We start from the raw sequence: 25,861 nt of genomic DNA, 5'->3' as shown, positions 1-25,861 counted from the left end.
GGTTGCACTTACACCAATCAGTATCCCCTTGTTCTGTCTGAACAACTGCCTTTTTACATAGATCAAGAGGCAGTTGTTTGGACAGAACAAGGGGATACTGACTGGTTTAAAGTCACGAAAGGTGTGTGTCACAAATGTGTATAGAAACGGAATAATGGAAGCTGAGTAGCCAAACAGGGTGGACTGTTGTCTTGTTTCTTGCTCTGTGATCATGGACTTTGACTTTGTAAACATTCTCCTTTGCCACTTGGCAGTAAATGACACTGGAGGGATAATGCTGGAGGAAGAGGTCTATCTGCTTGCACTGGGCATTCGTCTCTTTGTCATTCCACAGCTGCCTTGGTCTGCCTGAGCCCTGACAGGGGTGGCTTCCTTGTAGCACCCTCGAGGGGGATTTCGTGCTTGCCTGTCCTAACCTGTGGGGATCCCTGCCCACAAGTCTTGACCAGCTGATACCCCAACAGGAGGCTTCCAGCTTGCCAGTCCTGTCCCACATTTCCATGCCTGCCAGTCTCAGTTCGATAACTGTGGACCAGCTTTGGCATGGGGCAACCCAGCAAACTTGCCCACCATTCAGTGGGCTACATGCTTCTCCAATGAGATGTGAATTCTAGTCTTTGGACCTGAAGAACTGCCCAACCAACCCTCAGCTTCATGACAAACGATAAATTGTTGTTGTTTTAAGCCAATAAATTTCAATGTTATTTGTTATACAGCAAAAGCTAACTGATGCACCATTAATTTAAAAGTCTGTCTTTTCTCCAGTGATTTGAGATGCCATCTTTATTACGTACTAAAATATTCACTATTTTAAATATCCATGAAATTGAGTCTGTTTCTGGACTTTCCATTTTGTTCCGCTGGTCTGACTACTCAAGTACTAAATATCACATTTTAAATTACAGAGGCTTTAATATCTAGTTATACCACTAACCCTAAAGCAAAAAAGTAATGACGATTTTCCTTGCTATTCTTGCCTTTTTTTCCCTTTCCCTTTTTAAAATATGAATTTTATTTTTTTAGTGTACTTTAGATGAAGCTTTATAGAGCAAACTAGTTTCTCATCAAAAAGTAAGTACACACATTGTTCTGACACTGGTTAACAACGCCACGGCATGTCAACACTCCCCCTTCACAACCCTGGGTTCCCTATTACCAGCTTTTCTGTTCCCTTCTGCCTGCCAGTAAAACATGAACTCTAAAATAACTTGTCTAGCTCCGATTTTTTTTAATTGAGCAATATGGACATCTTTATGTCAAATTGTGCTATTAAAGAATATGGAATGTATTTCTATTTGTTCAACTCTAGGTTTGTGTTTTTGACTGTTTTAATCTTTTCCTCACATGTATTTTTTTTATTAACTTTTATTGAGCTTCAAGTGAACGTTTACAAATCAAGTCAGACTGTCACATATAAGTTTATATACACCTTACTCCGTTCTACCACTTGCTCTCCCTCTAATGAGTCAGCCCTTCCAGTCTCTCCTTTCATGACAATTTTGCCAGCTTCCAACTCTCTCTATCCTCCCATCCCCGCTCCAGACAGGAGATGCCAACAGTCTCAAGTGTCCACCTGATACAAGTAGCTCTCTCTTCATCAGCATCTCTCTCCTACCCACTGTCCAGTCCCTTTCATGTCTGCTGAGTTGTCTTTGGGAATGGTTCCTGTCCTGGGCCAACAGAAGGTTTGGGGACCATGACCGCCGGGATTCCTCTAGTCTCAGTCAGACCATTAAGTATGGTCTTTTTCCTCACATGTATTTTGTTATTTACAGGTATCTTAAAAAAAAATTCTATTGTAAATGGCATCTTCTCTTCCATATTTTGTCCTGGTTATTGTTTTTAAAAAACATATGCAGACTATTGATTTCTTAGGAGCCCTGGTTGCACGGTGGTTAAGAGCTCAGGCTGCTAACCAAAAGGTCGGCAGTTCGAGTCTACCAGCCCCTCCTTGGAAACCCTGTGCGGCAGTTCTACTCTGTGCTATAGGGTCCGTATGCAGCAGAATTGACTTGATGGCAACAGGTTTGGTTTTTTGGTTTTTGATTCCTATATATTAATTTGATGTCCAATCATCTTACTAAGTTTCCTTACTGTTTATGGCAGTTTTTTCCATTGATTCTCTTGGGTTTTCCAGACATGCTGTTAAAAAAAAAATATATAGCATCTGATAATAGAATAACTCACTTTTTCCTTTTCAGTTTTTATGCCTCTAATTGTATCTGATTGTGTTGCTGAAACCTTGAATACAGTGTTAAATAAAGTGAAGGTGGTAGTCATTTATATCTTTTTCCTGATTTTCATGGGATGTGCCCACCAATTCTCCATTAAATAAAATGTAGGCTTTTGGACTAAGGTATATGCATCATGTTAAGAAACTATTCATTAGGCATTTTATGTATCAGGAATGAGTTCTGAATTTTGTTGAAAGCCTTTCAGCAACTGTGGAGATGATCACATGATTTTTCTTCTCATTTCAATTGAAATGATGAATTATATTACTGGATTTTCTAATATTGAACCATTCACGTATCCCTAAAATAAACTCATACTTGGCCATGAGGCTTATCAGTTTACATTTAATGTGCTGTTAGGTGTTTGTTAGTATTCATGATTTTTGCCTTGACAGTATTCAGTTTTGTGTTTGTGCAACCTTTATCAGGTTTAGGAAACACTGCTATATTCACTTCATAAAAAGAATTTGAAAGTTTTCATTCCTTTGATATAATCTCAAATAGTTTAAGTAGCATTGACATTATCTGGTTTGGAAGACTTCCCCTATGAAACCATATGGCCTGGCAGGAGGATTACTTTCTCTTTTTCACTTACAGGAATTTGTTTAAAATCTCTCTCTCTCCTGGGGTCAGTTTTGGCTAGTCATCAATTCCACCTAGGTTTTAAAGTTATTTGCAGAAAGTTATTCAAAATAGCATCACTTCTTAAAATTTCTTCCATTTCAATATTGCTTCCCTCGTGTTATTTCTTATTTTGTGTTTGTGCTTTTTCTTCATCTTGATTTCGTTAATAATGAATTTGTCTATTTTGTTAGTTTATTTTCAAAGGAGGAGATTTTTAATTTATTAGTTTTACTATTTGTTTTCTGATTAATTTTTGCTTTTTTTTTATTTGCTTGCTTCTGCTTTGCTTGTTCTTTTCCTAAGTTTGATGTCTCTTGCTTTTTAAAAAATTTTATTGTTTTAGGTGAAACTTTACAGTGCAAATTAGTTTCTCATTCAAAAATTTACACACAAATTGTTTTGTGACATTGGTTGCAATCCCCACAATATGTCAGCGCTCTCCCCCTTTCCCTTTAAACCCTGGGTTTCCCATGTCCATTCATCCAGGTTTCCTGTCCCTTCCTGCTTTTTCCTCTTTGCTTTTGGGAAGGAGTTGCCAGTTTAGTCTCAAATACTTGATTGGACTAAGAAGCACATTTCTGATGTGTGTTATTGTTTGTTTTACAGGAATGTCTAATCTTTGGCTGAAAGGTGGACTTCAGAAGTGGCTTCGGTTCTGAGTTAGCAGGGTGTTTCAGGGGTCATTCTTCAGTTTCTGTTGATATAAGTATTAAAAGTGATCAATTTTAATTGTTTCACAGGTTGTGAAATAAGGAGTTTGCATTATTGTTTTTTAAGAGAAGTTTTACAGTTTTAATTTGCATTTCTCTTTTGACCCAAGAATAATTCAATAGACAATAATATTTCCAACTCAACAGCACCTAACAACAACAATAACACTATTTCTAGTGGGAAGGGTCATTTTGAGTTTTGGTTTTATGATTTCTAGTTTTATTGCATTATGATCAAAGAATATACTTGTATCATTTATACCTTATGGAATTTATTGAAGTTTTCCTTGTGCCTTAATACATGGCCAATTTTCATAAATATTACATGTGCGCTTGAAAAGAAAGTATATTATCTATTATCAGGGTACAAAGCTTGATATACTTTCATTATAAGCTGAGGGCTCCGGTATTGTTTTTGTCCTTTTAATCTGTCTTGGATTCAGAGCAGTGTGTTAGCCTATTATTCATGTTTTCATTTCTTCTTGCATGCCCTATAGCTTTTGCTTTTTGAAGACTGCTGCTGTATTATTCGGTGCATAGATATTCATATTATGTCTTCACTGGGAATTATAGCTTTTGACATTACAAAATCACTTTATCTTGCTTAATGTTTTTAAGGCTGAATTCTACTATGATTGTAACTCCCCTGACTTTTCCTGGTTTGCATTTGCCTGTATACATCTGCCCATCTCTTTATGTTTAGCCTTTCTGAATCTTTGTATTAGGTGTGCCTACAGCATATGGAAACCCTGTTGAAGTAGTGGTTAAGAGCTACGGCTGCTAACCAAAAGGTTGGCAGTTCATATCCACCAGGTGCTCCTTGGAAACTCTATGGGGCAGTTCTACTCTGTCCTATAGTGTCGCTATGAGTTGGAATCAACTCAGTGGCAGTGGGTTGGTTTTTTGGATAGCATATCAGCATAGAGTTGATTGGGTTTTGCTTTATGAGCTAGGGTAGATTGAATTATTATTCACATATCTTTACTTTCATATGGTAGTATTCCCTATTCTTGCCATGACTTCATGGAAGTCAGCATATAATCTCCAACCATTTGACTTTGGTCTCGGGCATGGATTTGATTTAGTCAATGGGATTTTAGTGGGCATGGCATGAGCCAAGGCTTGAAATGTACTTGCATGGTTGGCTTTGCCTCCATGCACTCCAGCCTTCTGCTATGAACAGGACATGTGTCAGAGAGGCACCGCTTCAAGGAGGATGAGGGACACCTGCAGCAGGCTTTGATGCAACCTGCGGCTCTGAACCTAGCCCAGTCTAGATCAGCTGAACTGCAGACAACAGGCAGACGCATGAGGGAGAGATAAATATTGCTTAATTCTGCTGTTTGGGGGTAATTTGTCAAACAGAATTATTGTGGCAATAGCGTACTGATAAATGAATCGATCTCAAAGTCTTTTTCTTTTCATAGGGAAATTAAACACACACTTATTGATACAACTTAAATATTTTCTATTCTGTAATATTTTGTGTTGTAGAAAAAAAATTTTTTTTTTTTTTTTATGTCATAGTTATTGTGTATCTTTGACTCTGTGGTCCGCTCCTCCCCCCACCCACCACCTTTTTTGGCTTTGTTTCTGTATTTAGGAAGTCTTGTTCTTCTGTTCTAGAGGTTATCATTATAATAATATCTTCATATAATGTCCTTAGTCCTCGCCCCCCCCCTTTTTTTTTTTACTTAGCCTCCTACTTTTTGGTATGTCAGGTCTAAATAATATCATTTGACTCTCACCTATTAACAGTCCAGCAGTAAATAAGCTTACTTTCCCCTTTCTTTTCTTTCCATTTAAAAAATTGTGCTATTTATATTTTGTTTGAACATATAATATTACATAATATTCTTCCATCCTTATCTCCACTTTTGTTTTAGTTCTAGCTCTATAATTAAATATATCCAATACTCATTATTGGTCATTTTGTCAAAATTTCTCCAATAAGCTCTTGGTTGGAAGTTTGTCCTACAGTAGATTCCTCAGAAAAGGTTCAGAAGTAGTATATTCACCATATTCTTTTATGTTCGAAAATTGTTTTTCTATAGTTTTGATACCTGAACGATAGCTTGGCTAGCCATAAAATCCTTGGCTCATGCTTTTTATTTCCTTGAGTCTTTTAAAAATGTTGCTCCTCTGTCATCTTAATTTGCATGTTATTTTGAGAAATCTGAAGCCAATATGATTTTCTTCCCTTTGTAAGTGACTTGATTTTACTGCCTGGAAGTCCAGAAGATTTTTTTTTCTTTCATTTTTAAGTTCAGTACTTTTATTAAGATATGTATCTTAATATAGATAATTCTGTTTTTTTTCCCCAAGGATTTTGTGGGACCTTTCAGGATATAAGGTCGGGTCTTCTTTATTTCAGAAAAATGTTCTTTATAGTTTTATATATTAGTTCTATTTCATTGTTTTATTTTTCTTCTTCAGGGACTCCAATTATATGTATGTTAGATATTTTCCTGTCTTCTATATTTATACTTTTTATTTCATTTTCTTGGCTCCTTTTATTTCTATCCGCTATTTCTGTTTCAATAATTTTGGTTACAACTATTCTTCCTTTGGCACCTGAGATAATTTTGCATTTTTCTTCCATTTTTTTCTTGAATTTAGTGAGCTCCTATTGTGCATCTTATTTGTCCATTTTTATTCTGAGCTTTTGAATTTATGATTTGTGTTCTTTCATGTTATTGCTTGTTTAATCATACTTAATTAACAGTGGAGGTGTTGTGTTACAACATCCTCCTGTGTTTGGCTTTTTTTCCTGTTTGTATGTATATGTATTTTTATTTACTAAAAAGTCTTCTCATTTTTCTTCTTAAAGTACTTGTCTGTAAATATCTTATGTTTGTTTGTATTAAATTTTCCTGCACCAGAAACAGCAGCGATCTTATGGGGAAGGGCCAGGGGCTTGAGTGATTTACTTGGCTTCTTAGTCAAATAATGCTGTTACAGTGAAGTACAATTCCTTTAATAAAAGACTTTTTTTTTTTTTTTTAAGGTCTGTTTTTTGATTTTTTGACAGCAGCTTGTTTGATGCTTCCTTCTTTCCCTTCATCACCAAGCCTCCAACTGAAATCTTCCTTTTCCGAGATGCCTCCCTCTTTTTCAGAAGTAGTGCCTTCTGTCACCTCTGGTCCTGTGAACTTTCCAAGCCTTTTCCTTTTGATTCCCCAGTAGCCAGTGCTCTTATCCAACAGGTCTCATTTCTCCTCTCAGTATTTCTCCACACAGGGTTGTCTCTCTTCTCCTAGTGAATATTATCTGTGTTTTACCATCATGAGGACCATATCATTTCCTCTTTCTTATGCAGTCTTTACCTGGATCTACGTCCAGGTATGGAATTCAATGTCTACTCTGCTAGTCTAAGGTGTTTATTTTCCCACTAACTTTTAATTGAAATTTGTCCTTTTCACTCTTTCCTAGTTACACTGTGAGTCTGAGCTATCCCAAACCCAAAACTCACTGCCATTGAGTTGACTCCAACTCACAGTGATCTTATAAAACAGAGCAGAACTGCCCCATAGGGGCACGTTTTGGGTAATCTTTATGGGAGCAGATTGCCACATCTTTCTCACAAAGAGCAGCTGGTAGGTTTGAACTACTGACCTTTTGGTTAGCAGCTGAGCGCTTAACCACTGCACCACCAAGGCTCCTCAGTCTGAGCTACAGGTAGTTTTGTAATCCTTCTGAATCATTCTCAAAGGATGTGGGAAGAGATGCTAATTTAGGTGGCTTCTCTTATCCTGATTTTTTTTTTTTTAGAATGCTTTCTTCCGTATAAAGTCCATGGAAGATGATGACTAAAGTGCTTAATTTTCTACCTTTCAGATTTAAATAATTGTGGAACTTTTTTCATATAGAACACTGGTCACGTTTTGGGGGTGGGGGCGTGGTGTGGTTAGGAATAATAGAAAGGGAAGAAAGGCTTCTCAAAATGGCCCTAAAAGTCATGAAGCTACATATTAGAAATGAAGGTAAAAGTCCACAACATACCTGCCATCAGTCACCCAACATTATTATTACAGACCCATTCTGTGCTGTAAGAGAGATGGGTTCCCTTGAGAAGTGAGTACTTCTTTGAATACACTGAACTGAGAGACGTGGCTACCAGAATGGTGCCAACATTCATTCTAGGAACTTGGCACCAAGTTAGAATCAGTGATGTTCAGCTTCTCTAAGTCTCAAATCATTGCCAGAATTTCCACATCCCCTCAGAAATGCTATTTTCTTCCATTTTTCCTTGTTCACCAAAATAACACTGTTTGCATGGTTAAGTACATTATAAAAACAAACCAACCAGTTGCCACTGAGTTGATTCTGACTCATGGTGACTCCTTGTGTGTAGGGCGTAGGGCGGCTCCTGTGCTCCATAGGTTTTCAATGGCTGATTTTTCGGAAGTACATTATAGGATATCCAAATGATGGGTCATTATGCAGATGTTATAAATCGTTGAGTTTTCTATAAAATCAGAATATATTAAGGGGGGGAGAATAAAAATTATATATACGAACTTTCATTGAATTGTATTCTCTAGAATGCAGAAAACAGTTCCATAGCTAAGTTTGGAAAACATGCCATACTCTATATCTTTCACAGATTCACAGTGCACATTAACTTTTTTTAAAAAGGCTCTAAGAAGTTCTGCAGTAAAGAAACCTGTTTAACTTTGTCTACTCTAGCATTTCCTTGACGTATTTGTGAACTTTTTTTTTTTTTAAGAGGGGCACTAAATAACACTTACAAAACCCTGTGGGACATGCAGAAAGGACCTCAACTAGGTAACTGAGAAATATGTGTGGAGAGAAGGCGAAAAGGAAGTAGGCCAAATACTTAATCATAACTGTTTTGGGGTGGTGGAAGTGTGGGTGATTTTTTATGTTGTCTATGAGTCTATTTTTTTCAAATTTTCTACATGAGCATGTAGAAAGTTAAAACACAATGATCAAAAGCCTCCAATCATTGCCCATGTTATTTTAATTAACAAGGAATACCATGGAACCCAGTCTTTTCCCGACCACTTTGGGCTATGCTGCTTTCCTAGGTCTCTATTCTTTTTGAACCACTGAGTTGCATCACGCATTTTAACACTAAATTTCACTCTTTGTTCCTGTGGTATTCATTTATTTATTCAATAAATATTTATTTAGCTATCTACTTTGTGCCATGTGTTGAGATTACAAAGTGTGCAAAAACAGACACTGTCCTACCCTTGTGACATTTACTGTCTACTGGGTTGGAGAAACATTAAAAAAATTAACACACCACTGAATATATAACTACAGAGAAGGTATTGCAGAGGAAGTAACGTCCAAGTTAAAGTTTGGTGGCTGAAATAGGAGCTAACTAAACAAAAACATAAGGAAAACACCCCAAATTTAGGGCAGGAGAGGATAACACTTGCACAGTCCCTATGGCAGGAGGAAACATAGCTTGTCTGAGGTTCTGAAAGCCTAGTGTGGCTAGAATACAAGGGCAAAGTGAGGGTTGAGGCGTAGGTAGGGGACAAACCATGCAGGCTTCACGAAAGCCATGTTAAATTTTTTTTTCCCCAATCATAAAAGCAACGGGAAGCCATTGACATGGCTTTAAGCACATTGTACCTTAAAAAGATTATTCCAATATCATGTGGAGACTGTATCTGAGGTATCTTATGTGGTAGCTGGGAGACAAGTTAGGGAAGCATTTGTCCAGGTAAGAGTCTGATAATGGCCTGAAGTAGGGTGGGTGATATGAAGATAAATGGATAGATTCAAGAATAGGTACGAGGTAAAAATCAAGAGGGCTTGGTGACAGAATGGATTTGGAGAGTCAAGAAGAGAACAAATGTCAAGAACAATTCCTAAGTTCTGGTTTATACAATGGAATGGTGACACCGTCCACGAAAACAGAGAACACAGCAGAGGAATTGCTTTGGTGGTCATGGAGATAATGAGTTTGAGGTGCTTCTTTAAGATCCAAGGGGCCATGGATGCTTAGAGGTCTGGGCAGGGGATTCAACTTTGGAAGATACACATGAATAGAAGTATAACGATTAAGGGTGTGTGTTAGCTCAGCTGGGCCATGATTCTCAGTGGTTTGGCAGCTACGTAATGATGTAGTTTAGCAGTTGCGTAATGATATAGCTACCCTCCATTTTGTGGTATAATGTAATCACCTCCGTGATGTGATCTGATGTTATCAGCCAATCAATTGTAAGGGGAGTTTCCTTGGGGGTGTGACCTGTATCCAATATATATAGACATTGTGACAAAGCTCTCTGGCTTTTGCTCACTCTGGATCCCACATCTGCTGTGTCATCATCTGACCTCCATTTCTGGGGACTTGAGCCAGTGGCCTGCCATGTGACCTGCTGATCTTGGGTTCCTCAGCACATGCAGCTATGTGAGTCAGGAGAAGCCTCCAGCCTGATGCTTGCCCCACAGACTTGGGGCTTGCCAGCCCCTACAACCGTGTGTGCCATTTCCTTGGGATAAATCTCTATGTATATATACACTTCACTGGTTTTGCCTCTCTAGAGAACCCAGCCTTAGACAAGAAGGTAGGCTGAAACTGTAGCCTTGCATGAAACTACCTAGGGAGAGAAGTAGAAAGGGAAGAGAGCTTGGACTTGATCCTTAAAAACATTCCAACACTTAATGGCTCCATAGCAGAGTATTAGCCTACAAAGGAGACTGTAAAGGGGTCACCAGAGAGGAAAGAGAGAGTGTGGAATCACAGATACCAAAAAAATAGTGCTTCATGAAGTAAAGCATCAATAAGATCAAAAGCTGCTGAGAGGTCAAGTAAAATGAGGACTAAAAACATCCAGTGAATTCAGTGGCATGGAAGCCATATGCAGCAAGTGGGGAAACAGTCAGTGAGCATGAACCACTCCTTAGAAGTCTGGCTGTGTCATGTATCTCCCCAGCTAGATTTCTAAATGTCAAGGCTAGCAGAGGGCTGAACAAACAAGTTTCCATAAATATTTAATGATGATAATGATTTACATATTCTAAGATCAGCCAATGGTTTTGCCTTGACTGCTTTCCAACTATCAGTTCATTTTCAGACGCATTCTGACAAGCCCAGTCACTGGACACAGAGAGGTGGATCAGACACAGCCCTTGTCGCCAAAGAGTTCACAATCTTAGGGGGGAGGCTAAGACAAACCCAGAAAACCATCACATTGAAGCACTGGCTTAGAAGCTCACCCACATCAAGCAGCTCATGGATTGCAGCCCTATGTGCCATAAAATCACTGAAGTAGAGCAAGGTGTTTCAGAGAATTTTAGCAAACAGCCTCACTTTCTTCAAGAGACCCTGAATGACCTGAAAAGGGATAGCCGCCAGCAACAGAAAAAGAAATCACGCAAAGCATAATAAACACGCTTACTGAGCTGGTTGGTTTCCTGGTTTCAGTTTGGACAGACCAGTAGTGGCTTCTGAACACGAAGGGGAACAGGGCCAATACGAGAACATCTTTCAATCAGACTTCACTTTTTGTATGAAAGGTGGGCCACGGCACATTTTGGTCATTAAAATTAACTACATTTTCTGAAAATTAGATTTCCTAGTTTTACTTCATTTTATGACATGCACTGACACTTTAGGCAGTATTCCCATGACTGGATATGACCGGGAAAGGAGAAATAGTACAAGCCAATTATATTCTCACAGGAATCTTCCTTCCAGTAGAATCAGAATGCACCTTCCTGGCTTTTGCACAGTAACCAATATGGAAAAATTGGCAGATTTTTCCTCATATCATAATCCTTCTTTAAACATTTGGAAGTGAATAGAAGTGTGACGGTTAAGGTTGAGCCATTATTTTTCCATAAGTTATCCCCAGCCTACCTCAACACTTCATAGGATCCATCTCCTCTCTCTAACTCAACATAAATCCCAATGCTGAAATCCTAAACACCTTTGAAATCTTCTATCAGTTCCTAAGTTACGATATGTACCTTCATCTTAAGTCTTATATAAGCATCCTCAAATTAAAGTCAGTCCAATTTCTTCAATGAAAGTTTGTGCCTACAGACTGGCAAGGAATGGACAAATTTGTCACCTGGAGCTCTCTCTGTGTCTGGCCAATAGGGAAACTTCTGGGCTTTTCAGAAAAAGTAAGAATCAGAGAGTTTTAAAGGATTTATTTGATTTCTCCACATGATCACAGCTATGGTTTTACATCAATAGAGTCTGTTACTACTCACAAACAGAATGCATATTAAAACAAAAGCACTCCTTTCCTCCCCAAAGTTACATAGTGGGTGCCGGGCTTCTTGTGAGCAAGGTGTCTCTTGAAGTCTTTGAGCAGTCTGCATTCAAGACCTGATTCTAATAGTTTAAAACAACTTGAAGGTAAATGACAGTTCCTAAGAGGAGACAGATATGGTATGTCACCTCGATGTGCCTGCAGACGGAGCAGTTACACTAGTGTGCACACTGTGTACAAGCTGAGAAAGGTGTCCATTCCTCCTGCTTGTCCCGTGTTCACCACCCCCATGTCCCTCTAATTCTGGAATCTCTTTTCTTGATTATTGTTGCTGCTATTTAAAAGACTTACAAAATTACTCATTTTTCAGGCAGGAAGGGTGCTGATATTTTACAAGGAAAACTGTAAGATGCATGCTTACCTGCAGAGACACAGCTTCCTAGGGAACGCTGAGCAGACACCTAGAGTCACTGTTAAATATCTGCTGTCTTTTCAGTTCAGTGTAAAGAAAAACAGGAGGCTTCTGCTGCATGCAGTGCATGATGGGAAAAATCGCTCTACACTGGATGACTGAAGACATTTTTAAGCAAGGTGTGCACATCGTATTAGGACGAACTTTATTTTTACATTGTTGTACAATTCATTCATAAGCTTAAAAAAATACAAATACATGATTTAATTGTTGTCCCAGAAAAGATCATGTTACCAGCTACTTCTAAGATCTCCTGCTCCTGTCAGAAACTGCTATATAATTGAAATAATCTGTGCAACTTGAGAAAAATGTTCCAAGCATTTCCTGACAGTAAGAAAGGATGACTCAAACATCCCTGTGGCCCTCGGCCTCCTTCGTCTTCCTATCCAGGGGAGTGAGAGACAGGGGAAGTGACTGTTTGGGATCTGTAGGGTACAACCCCATGAAAGCAACACGGCGGATGCCAGTTTGTTAGCAGCTTTTGCTTTCCAAACAAGATTTTGGGCAGCATGATTCCACCCTCCTTAATCAAACAACATGCCTTCTAGAAGCACTTCTCACGATAAGCTTGGAAATAAAACATAAATAATGATGAAATCTCATTGACCTGTACCCAATCCACTGTATAAAGTTGGAAACATGGGAAGAAATTTAATTTGTTTAGCCCTTTTCACTAGATCCAGTCCTCCTGCGCCCCAAACAAAGCTTCGGGACACACTGCCAATAATTCTGGAGGGTGAGTATTCCTGATGGTCCCTGCAGCACACAGGACAGCAAGACCCCTCCACTGGATTTCTTGTTTGCTCTTTTTGTTCTGTTTGTCTTTTCATTCACGATGCCCTTTCGGAAACAGCAATGTTGTACCAAACAGTCCACATCTTTTCTGGAACAACCTAAAGTTTACAGTTAGACTCTACCATTGGTACAGAGGGTGAAGAAAAGCTGACATATTTAATATGTTATCACTTTACTTCAACTATTTGTCAACAGTAACACTGATATATTTGCAAATCTACAACACACAGAGTGTAGCCTCACACAGCTGACGTCAATGACATGCAGTGCAACCCTGCTCTTCCTGGTCAGAAACAACGTCTTGTAAACTGCAAGACAGACAGTGCCTCAAGGGGCCTGACTTTTGAGGAAAACCAAAGAATTTCAGAGTTGATGAAACCATGTTGCCTCCCACCAACCCGGCCTGGACCAAATCAGAAATACACATGCTTCTTATTTCTCTCTTTCAGAGCAGATGCCAAAGAAAGAAATACTACATCGATGGGAAGACAAAGGTAGGCAGGTTAAAGCCACACTTTTTAAAAAAGGCTAAACTCTAGATTGCTGTATTTGCTGTCTGTGAAGATTAACAAAGTGCTCAGTTCGCAGATTTGCTGGTATGGTGATCTCAATGATATGACAAAGGGGGTGGGAGGGCAGGGACATTGGCAAAACCCCCAACCGTCCAGCCAGAGTGACCCAAAGCCAGAGGTGAACTTTCCCTCTCTTGCTGCAGTCCAGCCACCGCGCTCCGCGTTGTACACTGAAAGCGGGGCCGCGTGCCTGTGGCCCGCAGAGTCATGTTTTAGCTTCGCCCTTTCTGAAAGGGCTCTCCGCCTGTGCAGGGGCCACTGGGCAGTCCTCGGGTCCTGCGGCTTAGGAGCAAAGCACTGGTGGCTGCAGTGGTTCGAAAGGCTGAAACTACAAAGTATGGCCCATGTGTGACTCAGGCACAGAATTCGGAGGTGTCACCACAACACAGAAGCAACAAGAGCACAGCTGAGAGTCATGTGATGCCCTGGCAGTTAACTGGACCATGAGAAGGCAGCGGGGCTTCGCCTGGCAAGGGCCGGGCACTCGTCGGCCGGGGTCAGATGGGCCACAGTGATGACATAGGTGTTCTGCTAGCACATGGCTACATGGAATTACAATGATCACTGCTACCACTCAGAAACAAAACGGAAAACACACACACCGCCCTGGGCTGCTAAATGCTAAAAATCAGCCTTCATGTTCGAGAGTGCTTCCCAGTGGAAACACTCTCCGGGGGCTTCTGCCTGTGGCGGCTGGAAACAAGATGAGTAAGTTATGGTGTTGGGGAGGCAAGGATGAGGGTTGGCCATTTTCATGTTGGAGATGAATACTTCTGCTGTGTATGGGTGCCCCTCACAAAGGACTGGGAATGAGTGTGCATTAAATCATATGTGTACAAAAGAAACATGGATCATGGAAGTTCACAGTTATCGCAGCCATTAAAGTGTCTAAGAGTCTGTGTAACCAATATTCTAAGACAACCAGTTCTTAACTAGTTGTCCCAAGTGCTACTGTAAAGTTTACTGCATTTTATCTATTTGCTTACCTGAAATAACAGAGCAGTTATAATACTGATTATTTATGATAGTATTCTGTTAATAAAATAAGGATTTATACAAAGCAATATTGGAATTTTTAAACAGTTAGATGCTATGTTACTTGGCACAGTTAGTAATGATTGCGTAAAGATTTGAGCCAGTCCTGGAGGGACTTCTCTTCTTTTTATGAAAATATGGAAGTATCTGAATTTTTTCCTAGCATTGAAGTTTTTGGTCTACTCTCTCACACACTCCTCTAAGGTACTGTCTTTCTATCAGGTAAATGAAATTCCTTGTAAAGTCTATATTGCTAATTTTGTGGACTGAAACATCTGCCTTTCACACACAAATACTACCTATACAGTATATATATATATTTATTTATATATTTATATATTTATATTATATAAAGTTTACTTACGTACTTTCATCAACCATATCAGGTCTACTTAAATTTTTGCCCATTGTTAATAAAAGAGCAATAATGCAGCAAGTTTTGGGTGTTTGTTTTGTTTTGTCTTTTTTTTTTTTTTTTGTATCTCACTTCTTCTTTTTCTAGGTTGGGTTTTCATATGCCTGTAAAATTAGGGAGCAGAGAGCTGAGGGCTGAAGTGGGGGGTGGAAGGCAGTTCAACATCTACTTGGCAGGCGGCACCGTTTCAAGGCTGATGGTGGCTGAGGCCCATCCCCCGGGCTGAGGTGAATGGAGCCCAGGGCGCCAACACTAAATCAAGTCAGGAGCTTTGTTCCCTAAAACACTAGCCCTGAGGCTTATGGGGCTCCATCTAGGCTGTGGGGAGCAGAGGGGAGAGCTGGAAACAGAAGTGCCCTGGGTTTGGTCTGAGGCTAGCTGCCTCCTGGGTGTGCCTCTATGTGGTGTGCAGTTGTTCCAGGGAGTCTGGGACCCCCCTGCCCAGGCTGTCTACACAATTGTGCTGATACCGCTGGGTTTGGCCTTGCTGCTGGTGGGGGGTGGTGGGGCGGGTGGCTGCCCGTGGTGATGTGCTGCATGTCCCATCTGGGCCGAGGACAGCGGTGGGTGGCCATGAGCATGGGCCACATAGGGTGGGTGCCCCCCGTGGGGGCCATGGTGGTACTGGTGTGCATGCTGGATATGTTGAGGGGGGTGGTAGTGGTGGTGGTGGTGGTAGGGGGGTGGGTTCTGCTGCATGTGGCAGTACTGGGAGTGGTGCCCATGCACCTGGGCCTGCGTTTGGCCATCTGCGGGCCCCTGGTGATGGCTGGCCGAAGAGTGCTGTGGGTGGGGCAGGATTGGTGGGTGGGGGGGTGGCTGGGGAGGGGCTGAGGATGGGTGGGCCTGGGGAGGGGCCTTCCCTCTCTTGCTACCAAATAAAGAGCCCAGGAGGGAGGATGAATTAGGCATAGTCTGGTGTGGGCGAGATGGACACTCTCGTGTTGATGTAGCTCTCCGGCGCATGTGAGGACTGCTAATGATGGACCCCTAAAAAGGAAATTCATAGAAATCAAAATTAAAAGATCTTAAAGTACTTAGGTCAGAATGATTTTTTAAAAAAATGTAGAGTTCACCCACTGACTGCTAAGCCTTAGTTCAACTCACTGGCTACAGAAGGCAGGGCTGGGTGAAGCTGATTCGGGCCCCACCTGCTCTCATGCTAACTGGCAGGACAGCTAGGGGAAAGGGGGCTGGAGGGACCTTGAGAAGCAGCCTTCTAGTGACAAAAGTGGGGAGCAGAGGAGAGGGCACCCCCTTTCTGTTCATCAGTAGCAGACTTCTGCTCTTTCTCCAAGTGTTTTGTAACTGGAAGCCTGCCTGGGGCTTCAGATCCAAATGACTGTTTGGGGGTGTCTGTGAGCTGCTGGTCGTAAGTGAAGTGGGGAAGGCCTAGTGCGCATGGAAAAGGAACCCAGAGCCTGCTGAAATGGCACCCTGGTCTCTCCTGGGTCCTCTTAACTGACCCAGAGACATCTGTGCAGTCTGTCTGGGTTCTAAGGCTTCTGGGAAGGTGGTGATGGGGACAGGTAGGATCAGGGAACCTTGTCCTTTGGGTGAGGGGCACTGCCTAGGCATTCACTGCAACTATCCACTGCAAACGGAACAAGGAAAGAGAAGGAAACAGAAAAAGATCTGCAGGATGAGGCTGAGATGTGGACAGTAATATACAGGTGGTTTGAGGATGAATGAAATCTCATGAAATCCACACTGAATTTTCCTGTCTCTCCAGGCTTTCCTCCTCCCACGAGCTAGCTAAGCAATTCCATGGTGTCATGACTGCAAACACACAGCAATTCAAACTCCAGAAAGGAAGCGATGGGGATGGCAGAGCATGGAAGTTGAGAGTTCAGCAAAAACATCCAACAGCAAGAGTGGTTGGGTGAGTAGGGTGCCACAGCGACCGGAACCTGCCCGCGTCGGGGCCGTGCTGGCCTGGCTGGGGACCCCGGGGAGGGTGTCAGAAAGCTGGGATGGTTAACCATGCTCAGGCACCGTACAGGATGGGGGTTAAGCGGAAACTAAAACACAAAAACCAGAACCACCCCCCACCCCGTTCCATCTGGAACAAGCTGATGAAAGGCACAGGTGTTTCTAGGCACAGAGGAGAAGCCAGCATGCACGGGGCTGAGGCAGGCAGGGTGGGGCAGGGCACGTGTCTGCGTCTGCATCTGTGTGTGGTAGGAGGAAGGAGGAGATAACAAACAAACAAACAAAAGGACAACAGATATAAACCAAGGGTTGGGGAGGCAACACGACAGCCAGCTGGACGTAGGTGCTTCCTACTTACTTCCACATTGCTCTCTAGCGATCCCGCACTGCTGCGACGCCCTCGCTTCCCTGCCCAGAACATGCAATACCAGAGGTTAGACACCGACACGAGACTGGGAGTTGCTGCCTCCCTGGCACTGAGCTGCTGCCGCTGCTGCCACACAGCCTGGCACTGCTACTGGGGAGCGATGGCGGGACTCAACTAGGCCGCAGGCTCAGGTACCGGGGCCTATCTGCCTGCAGGTGCCAGGAGTGGGTGGGTTGGAGAAGGAGGCTCAGTGGGGGAAGCCAAAAGCAGTGCAGTAACGAGTTTTTTTTTTTAAAAAGACAACAGATCTTTTAAAAAGCAAAAAACAAAAGACAAAATTTTAAAACATCTCCAGCTTTATACCCCTTCTCCTGGATATAGTGGTCTGTGGGGAGGGGGCTTTCTGGTGGGTTGAGGCTTATGCACAGCTGGGGCCTGATGCCAAACATGAGTCTGTTCACCTTCTGCTGCTGATGCCAGGCTTGTCTCAGTTGCCGAGGGGGTGGGTGGGATGAGGACAGCTTCTCCGATAATTAACAAACAAAAAATGATCCTGGAATAGCCCTGACTTTTAGTGGATTTCATATATATACACACACACACATACACACATATATATAGTCTTTTTTGGCAGGGTGGGGTTTTAATGGTTAAGACAAAGCTAAACTTCGTGTCCTCTTTTTCTCTAGGAGTGTTCAAACGTGCAGGTGCCTCTGGGGGTGGAGTACTTGGTTTGTACAGCGTCAGGGCTGATGGAGAACGTCCTCCCAGGCCAAGGCCCTGAAGCCCTCTTTCTCCTCTGTCGGCATCACTCCCCAGGATGCCGCAAAGCCCTCCCTACACTGTGAGGTCCCACTGCTGATGTCTTCCTTAGTCCCCAGCGTGTGGCATACAGGAAGGAGCACTCAGTATGTGTGGCTGTACGCAAGCATGGCCAGGTCTTCCTCTTGCTCTCGGTGCTCAGGGGCCATCCGTGGCCTCCACATCTCTTTGGAGGAATTCTCCACGGATTTCTGCAGGACATCCAGCCTGGCACACTGTGGGTGTCCAACCTTAGGGGTCTGGTCTCTATCCAGCTCTCTGGGAGTGAGGATGGGAAGAGGGGGCAGAGAATGGCCTTCCCAACTTGACTTTCTGGAGGGTTCCATCTATGCAATATTAACCGTGAGTCATGTCCTAGACACATTAATCTTCTCGTTTAAGGCCCACAATGATGCCATAGACATTATCACTATGTCTGTGTTAAAGAGAAGACTGAGGCTATGAAAGGTGAACTAACAGGCCCATTCCCACAGTAAGCAAGTCTAATAGCCAGGGTTCAACCCAGGGCTGCCTGCCTACCTCTCAGACCAGAAAACTGGGCCACACTGCCTTCCAAGATAGACCAAAGCCCGGCCAGCCCAGGGTCCTGGAAAAAGGAAGAGACTGCTATGTGCCTCTTAGTTGTCCACATCCCTCAGCTTCTGGGGTGAAAGGCGCTGCTCGGCAGAGCTAGACCAGGGCCACTGGCCAAGTGCTGGATGGAAAAGAGTATGTCTCTGGATCCTTTGGGCCTCACCATGGTGCCTTCCTCCTCCCACTTCTGCCCACTGCGGCCAAGACGTAGGAGAGCTTTAACTTGGATGTCTTGGAGTAATCAAGTTTCTTAAAATGCATCTTCTCAACTTCTCAGATCAGCATGGGATGTGGGGTGATCATATAGGAGCTCTCTTTGCACTCAAGCGCCTGAGTTCCCTGTACTCACAGGCACACTCATAAACATGCCTGCCCACTACAACTCAGGTCCATGTCTGTGCACATATGTGCCGACACACATACACACTGTCTATCACACCTGCTCAAACACATGTGCTAATGAGGTAAGGCAGCCATGTAGAGGCTCACCCCACCATGTGCACACACCAGGATACCCGCCTGGCCCTCAACACCATCCTCCCCATCACTGGGTCCTGCACTAGCCTCTGGTGAGCTCCACCCGAATCAACACCCTCCTAGAGCCAGACCAGGGCCATCAGCTGCAGGTAGCAGCGGCATCAGGAACCATTAGTCTGGTAGGAGCTCCCAGCACAGTTCCTTTGTCAGGCTGCTACTCATAGCCTTCCCTTTCTTCCTCAGAGCCGGGATAGGACGTGGCAGGCTCTTAGCCGAAGGGTCTCCCTCTGTGGCCCACAGGAGTGCTGGGGCCACATAAGTGTACATGTTCAGTAACCACCACAGTGACAATCACACACACTGAGCTCACCTTGTGCCAGACACTGCTCTAAGTGTGCCACGTGCATTGACTGTTTCTCACAGCAATCCTGTGAGGGTGGAACTGTGATTGTCTCCATTTCACAGTTGAAGAAACTGAGGTCTAGAGCTGTAGCCTGGCCAGAATTGGGCAGCTAATGAGCATAGAGCTGGGAGATGAACCTGTCCAGGCTGACTCCAGAATCCAGGTGCTGAACCATGCCCTGATGTGGACTCTGTTTGATGTAGAGTCATGTGGCTGGGGTGAGAGAAGGGACATCCATAGTTCTCTTCTAAGACATGCAATTCATGGCCATCCTGAGCACAGCCCTTCCCTCTGCCTATCTGTTCCTCTGGACAGGTGGCCAAGGGGCCATTTCACCTGTAGAGCACCCATCGTGTGGCAGCAGGCACTACTTTACTGACCCGCCACCAGCACCTGTCACCGCCTGGTGTCCTCCAGAAGCCATCAACTCTGCCAGATGGGGCAACCTGGCTGCAGAACAGAGCAGTCTTCACCTCTGCACTGCCAGAGGCACCCAACGCAGTGGTCACTTGGTGCAGGCAGTGCCTGTGACCTCAGAAGACACCCTCCCTGTGGGAACTTGGTGCTGGGCAGCTTAGCTGGGGATGTGCAAAGGGCCTGCAGGGGGCCTTTTGCTGATGTGCACCTTGACTTGACTGATCTGGGGGGCAGGAGCCAAGGCCTGTCCATCTCTGTTTCTGCGGTCCTTGCTGGGTCATTGATCTTGGAGGCAAAAGTGCAGGTCAGCAGGGGACTGGTGCCACTGATATGAGCATGGGCAGCCTGGGCCGAAGGAAACCATGGCTTAGAGACATCAGAAAGGCCTCCTGGCTCACACTTGTGGAGCTGGGACCAGAGCCTGGGTCCTTTCATCTACCTCTTGGAATGTCAGTGGCTCCCCAGAGACGTTTCCTGATGGGCTTACTCCTGGGCCTCCAACCGTGACAGCCACATCAGTTCCCAAGGTTCCTGCCGGGCTGGGGAGATATCCGTGGTGGGTCGTCTTCTTGATGGACATATGGGTCCCAGGTCTGAGGGGAGTGCTCCAAGGGCCCCCTACTCTGAGGGGAGAGGCTGCCCCTGGCCTTGCCTCTTCCTAATAAGCTCATCGTAGTGTCAGGCTCTCATGGTGACTGCAGTGAGAGCCATGGTGGGGTGAGGTGGGAATGACCACAGCCTCAGGAGAGCTCATGGCACCTAACCTCATCCAGAGCATAGAGTTCTGTATCTCTGAGCATCTTTCTGGGAAGCCTCCTGACCTTTGCCCATCTCCCTTTGGAGAGATCAAAGACAGCCTCTCCCAAGTCCAGGGCCTGGGCAGCTGCCTGGATCCAAACACCCACCGCACCTCACCCTCCAAACCTCCTGGCTGCAGAGGCTCTCTGGGATCTTTTCCCAGGGTTTTTTTTCATTGTGGCTTAGGGCTCAGAGAAGATTCAATCCCTGAGAATCCCCAAACCCAGGATCCTCAAATAATAATGGCAATAATAATGATAAATGGAAAGTAGTCAACCCTTGGAACGCCACCCCTCCGATGGGTGGGCCTGCCTATGCAGGCTCTGTCAATCCCTAAGCTCTGGCAGAGAAGTGACAGCAAAGGGCCTGGGAGGAGGCAGCTCAAGATACATCCTGGGACCTGGAGTGGGTGTGGCTTGCTCTGAGGGCCTCAGTTCCCGCATGGCCCCTGCCTTTTGAGAGGGGCTGAACAGGGCTCCCAGGGACTTCCTCAGGGAACACTGAGGGCAAGACTACCACACTGTGCAAACTCAAACAGGGTCCATGGGCCTGCAGCCTGCAGAGGCCCAGAGCAGTCCAGTTAAGCACAGCAGGTCTAACAAGGCACTGATAAGACCAATAGTTCTCATTTGACCCCAGAGGACACCAGGCAATGTCAGGAAGCATTCCTGATTGTCAGGACTGGGCTGTGCTACTCTATCCAGTGGGGTAGAGGTCAGGGATGCTGCTAAACATCCTGCAATGCACAGAACAGCCCCACAACAGAGAAATTATCCAGCTCTCAGTGCCAGCAGTGCCAAGGCTGAGAAATCCCAGGTTAAACCATCATGCTGGTGATGGATTTCTGATTTTCACTATGGGGGGGAAAAATGACAAAATAAAAACAAAGCAAAAAAGTTCAACTCAAGGAAGAAAAAAAAATTCTGGCAAATGAATAAGCGGAAGTGAGGCAGTGGTGCGGGTGGGTGGGGGCAGGTACAGGATGTCAGCAGGAACAGGCTGTCTTAGGGTGGGCTGAGAGGTGGGGCTAGAGTGGGGTGCGTAGGCCCCCTGGAAGGGAGTGGCCGCTGGTCTCTGGCCTGAGAAGGTTTTACCAGCAAACAAGGGCTTGGGCATCGAGGCAGGTGGTACCTACACTGCTGAGCAGCAACGTCCCCTCTAAACCACAACGTTGCACTCGTCACGCCATAACAGCCCCCTGGAGCCTCCTCCGGGAGAAGCTGACCAGCTGGCTGCGACTAGTGGGGGCTGAGGAACTGCTGGTCTACACCCTTCACCAGTGGCCACTTGGACAGTGCTTACGGAAGAGTAATCTGGAGCAGAACCTGCAGGCAGCCCACCCAGGCATTCTTGCACCACCCTCCTGCACCTGCCCTAACTGAAAGAGGCAGGCAAAGGCAGCTGGCAGAAGCTCCTTGGTCTCTGGTGCTCAAGGTGCCCCCTAAACCTGGGAAACCTGGGAGACTGGAGGGGCACCGCTTGCTTCAGGGTTAAGTAAGTGGCTGGCAGCAAATTAAACACACAAAAACAAAGAACAACAACAAAACCACACTTCCACCAGAGTTTGCCCTCACATTCTAGACCCCAGCCATGCCGTGGAGGCAGTCACCTTTGGACTGGATGGAGACAAGGGTTCCCAAGAAGGCTACCCCACAGGGAGAGCAAGACCAGCAGGAAAGGGGAGTCGCCAGACACAATTGAGAGGGGCTTCACTCAATTTCATTCATCAGCATAAAACACAGGGACGCAGCAGCACAAAGTACACGGTACACATCTGTCGGGGCCTGCTCTCCCCATGTTAGAAGCGATTTCAGAAAATAATTAACAAATAAACAAACAAAAACTCCTGAAAGAAGAGAAGGAAAATGGGGGGAGCTCCCCAGGTTGTTTTGGCTAGACTGCCTTTGCCTTTGACAACAATTAGGCCCTGCTTTCCTCTGCCGTTCTGGGATGCCCTTCCTGCATTGGCAGGCGCTGCTCTGGCTGTGGCGGGGGCGGGCACAGGAAGCCCCACAGTAGTCCCTCTGAGCCCTGCCACTGCTGGTTCCACCGCAGGCCCGTCCCGGTGCGCAATGCATGCCCTGACTGCGGACACGCCTGTCTGAGTCCTGCATGCATTGGGCTAGGAAGGTGGCTCTAGGCCTAGCTCTTACCGGCTTCTGAGAGGTCCCTTAGGGAGCTGCTGAGGGCACTGCGCTTGAGGCCTTCACTGCTGGCATAGCTGTCATCCAGGCAGGCCCGGCTCAGAGTCCCATTGCCTGACTCCTTTTTGAGGCTGGAGCACTGGGATATGCTGGGCCGCACGACACCCTTCTGCTTCTCGAGCTCCGCTGAAATAGAGAGGGTGGGGCCCAGTGAGAGGGGCATGGACGAGAGGACAGTCTGTGGGGGGGTTGAGGTGTGCGTGGTAGGAGGGAAATGCTGAGGATCCCAGCCTCTCTGCTCAGGGTTGGCACTCTCTGCACTGCCATCCACCTGGAATGGGGAAAAAGTAAGAGGGAGGGCTGTACTTGGCAAAGTGGGTGTGGTGGCTGTCTTGGACGCAAGGAAAGGGACAGCAGATCCCAGGAAGAGATGCTGGGAGGGGTCAGACTGCCTTCTGGTGTGCAGGAAAGGCAGTCACTTTCCAATCGTGAGAGCTGACAGTGGACAAAGACCTCCCTGTCTTTGAGGTGGGAGATGGTCAGGGCTAACCAGGGTGGGGCCAGAGGTGCGACACTCATGTGCCTCCAGGGAGATGTGGAGCCAGGAGAGGGAGGGATCATAATCGTCGTCCTCGCTCTCATCCATGGGACCCAGGGGTTGGCCATGACCGAGACCCCACCAGGAAGATGAGTAAATAATAATCATACTAAACCTTAAGAAGCTCAGCTCCAGAACTTTGGAAGCTCTTTTCACATGGGGTGACCAGGGAGCTGGAGGGGTCCTCTGATGGGCAGGACTGAGTCAGGCCTCAGAAGCCCTACCTCCCACCAGCTACCACCTATCCAGGCCACCCCAAGGAGGCCTCTTCCCTCCCCTCCCGCCTCCATGCCTCCTTTCTGTGGCTGGGGCCCAAGAGCTGCCCTGTTATGTGGTTGTACAGAAAGTTAGAAAAGACCTGGGCACATCTGCCTCTGACTGCTATCACGGCCACCAGGGAGGGAGGCAAAAGCCTGTGTTTTCTGGCTCTTCATCCCCAAAAGACCTGGGACTTACTCTCTATTCTGTGCTTCTCCATCTCCTGTACTTCTGCAATGGATTCCCGCAGGTCATCAGTGAATTTCTTCCGGTCTTGAGGATTGGGCGCATTGAAGTTTATTAACACTTTGATGTCTGCGCCGGGGACGGCAGACGTGAGCCGGATGCCATTGGGGTAGTCTGGAAAGGAGAAGGAAAGGAAAGAAGCCCGTGGGTCTAGTGTATTCTATAATCTCCTTTCTAGTCAAGACAATAATGATAAATCTCAATTCAGTAGCTGCATGGGAGAAGCGCTCAGAGTCCAAGCTCTTCGTAGACTCGTCTAACCAGGGAGGAAAGGTTTCAACAGTGGCAGACTGGAGGGACCACAAAACAATCTCCATGTCCCCAACTTTGGTCCACTTTGTTCCATACATAAGTCAGGAGGCAGATATGGCCAATCCTGAAGGAAAAGCCAGGGCCCTCATTCTTCTCCCCACTCCGCAAAGGTCATGGAGCCACAGGCTCTTGATTTCAAGGTCTCTGGTGACTGCCTGGTGCTTGTCATGGTGGCCTGGTGCTGAGTGCAGAAGGTAGACTGGGCAGAGGTAGGAGTCCTGTGCTGAGCGAAGAGTTTGATCCAGTGACCTCAGAGAATTCTGACACCAGAGTGAACTCCAGTCTCTTCTAAAGGCCTTCAGACCCACACCTCCCTTGTGCTGCAGGCACCTCACACCCAACACATCCTATGCCAAACCCAGCATCTTGCTGCCAAGATCTGCCTGGTGCCAGCTGTGAGCCTCCAGGGTCTTCTGGGCTTTGGTCTCCCGGCATCACCTTTCTCCTCAGTGGGCAATGCATGGCTGAGCAGGCCATCAGCAACTGGATGTTTGAAGGCTCCTGGCCCCAAAACTGATCCTGCCTTTGCTCAAACCTAGGTCAAGGTTGGCAACTCAAATGCCTATAAGCTCAAGCAGGTATCCTAGATGAGGCAACGGGGCCAGGTGGAACTGTGAGCACCTGGGGAATGCTGGGGCGGCAGGGTGTGGGGGTGGTGGGGGTGGGGTTATGCAGCCCATTATCACTATGTGAGTACGTGGGTCCAGTGATGCTGAACCTTTTGATTTTCAAGAGAAGCCTCCCCCACCAAAAAAAGTCTGTATTTTGATGTGGAGCCTATTAATTTAAATGTTGGCTCAATAACTTTTTTTTTTTTTATATGTGCAAGTCAAATAAAACATGGCAAAGCCAGGGCTGACCCCTTGGGCTGCCAGTGTGAGACCCCTGGTATGAAAGTACTTCCCATAGAAACTTCAGGGTTGGCTCTTGCCAGCATCTAGTGTTGGGATCTGAGGCTGAGCCCTGGGAATCTAAAGATGGCCTGGTGTAGCCTCTGCCGAGGGGTTGTCTATGCCCCACCCCCTGCAGTAGCTTCACTGCCACCACCTCACTGAACTCTTGGCCTAGCCTGGGAGGCAGGGGTCATTACCATCATTGTGGAGTGGGGAACTGCTGGTCAAGACAACCATCCCTCTACCAGGCCCCTGGATGCCAGTACGTGGGAAACCAAAGCAAGGCATGGCTTCTGGCCTGGGGTGGACAGGGCAGAGAGTGGGGAGATGGCAAAGGTCAGTGCTGAGGATGCTCCTCAGGTACCTTGGGCCCATTGTGGGCAGGGGATAGAATGGCACGTGTGGTTATGGATGCCCCCTGCAAAGCTGCTTTGGACAGAGAAGTGGGTCGAGAGCCCAAATCCATGCCCTAAGGCCCTGTGTGTTGGGATGGAAGGCCAGTCAAAGAGCACCATGACAACCTGTCCTGAGAGGACAGGACACTGTGATGTCCTTTCAGG

General features: G+C 45.5%; 1 protein-coding gene across 9 annotated transcripts in view; it reads right to left on the bottom strand.

Moving 5' to 3' along the window:
- Positions 1-11,692: 11,692 nt before the first annotated feature.
- IQSEC1 (IQ motif and Sec7 domain ArfGEF 1) overlaps positions 11,693-25,861 on the bottom strand; it is a 456,568-nt gene continuing 442,399 nt past the window's right edge. For 8 of the 9 annotated variants that reach the window (XM_049863199.1, XM_049863200.1, XM_049863202.1 and 5 more), the window contains 4 exons: positions 24,049-24,210; positions 23,004-23,180; positions 17,352-17,401; positions 11,693-16,051 (listed from right to left, as the gene is read on the bottom strand). In XM_049863199.1, the coding sequence (XP_049719156.1) occupies positions 15,512-16,051; positions 17,352-17,401; positions 23,004-23,180; positions 24,049-24,210 (929 nt within the window). In that variant the 3' untranslated portion in view covers positions 11,693-15,511. The remainder of the gene's footprint in view (positions 16,052-17,351; positions 17,402-23,003; positions 23,181-24,048; positions 24,211-25,861) is intronic. The other variant, XM_049863206.1, reaches the window with a different exon arrangement.

Source organism: Elephas maximus, chromosome 20 (genome assembly GCF_024166365.1).
Source record: "Elephas maximus indicus isolate mEleMax1 chromosome 20, mEleMax1 primary haplotype, whole genome shotgun sequence".
In the NCBI taxonomy this organism is placed as follows: domain Eukaryota; kingdom Metazoa; phylum Chordata; class Mammalia; order Proboscidea; family Elephantidae; genus Elephas; species Elephas maximus.
This window is presented reverse-complemented; position numbering and strand designations above follow the sequence as displayed.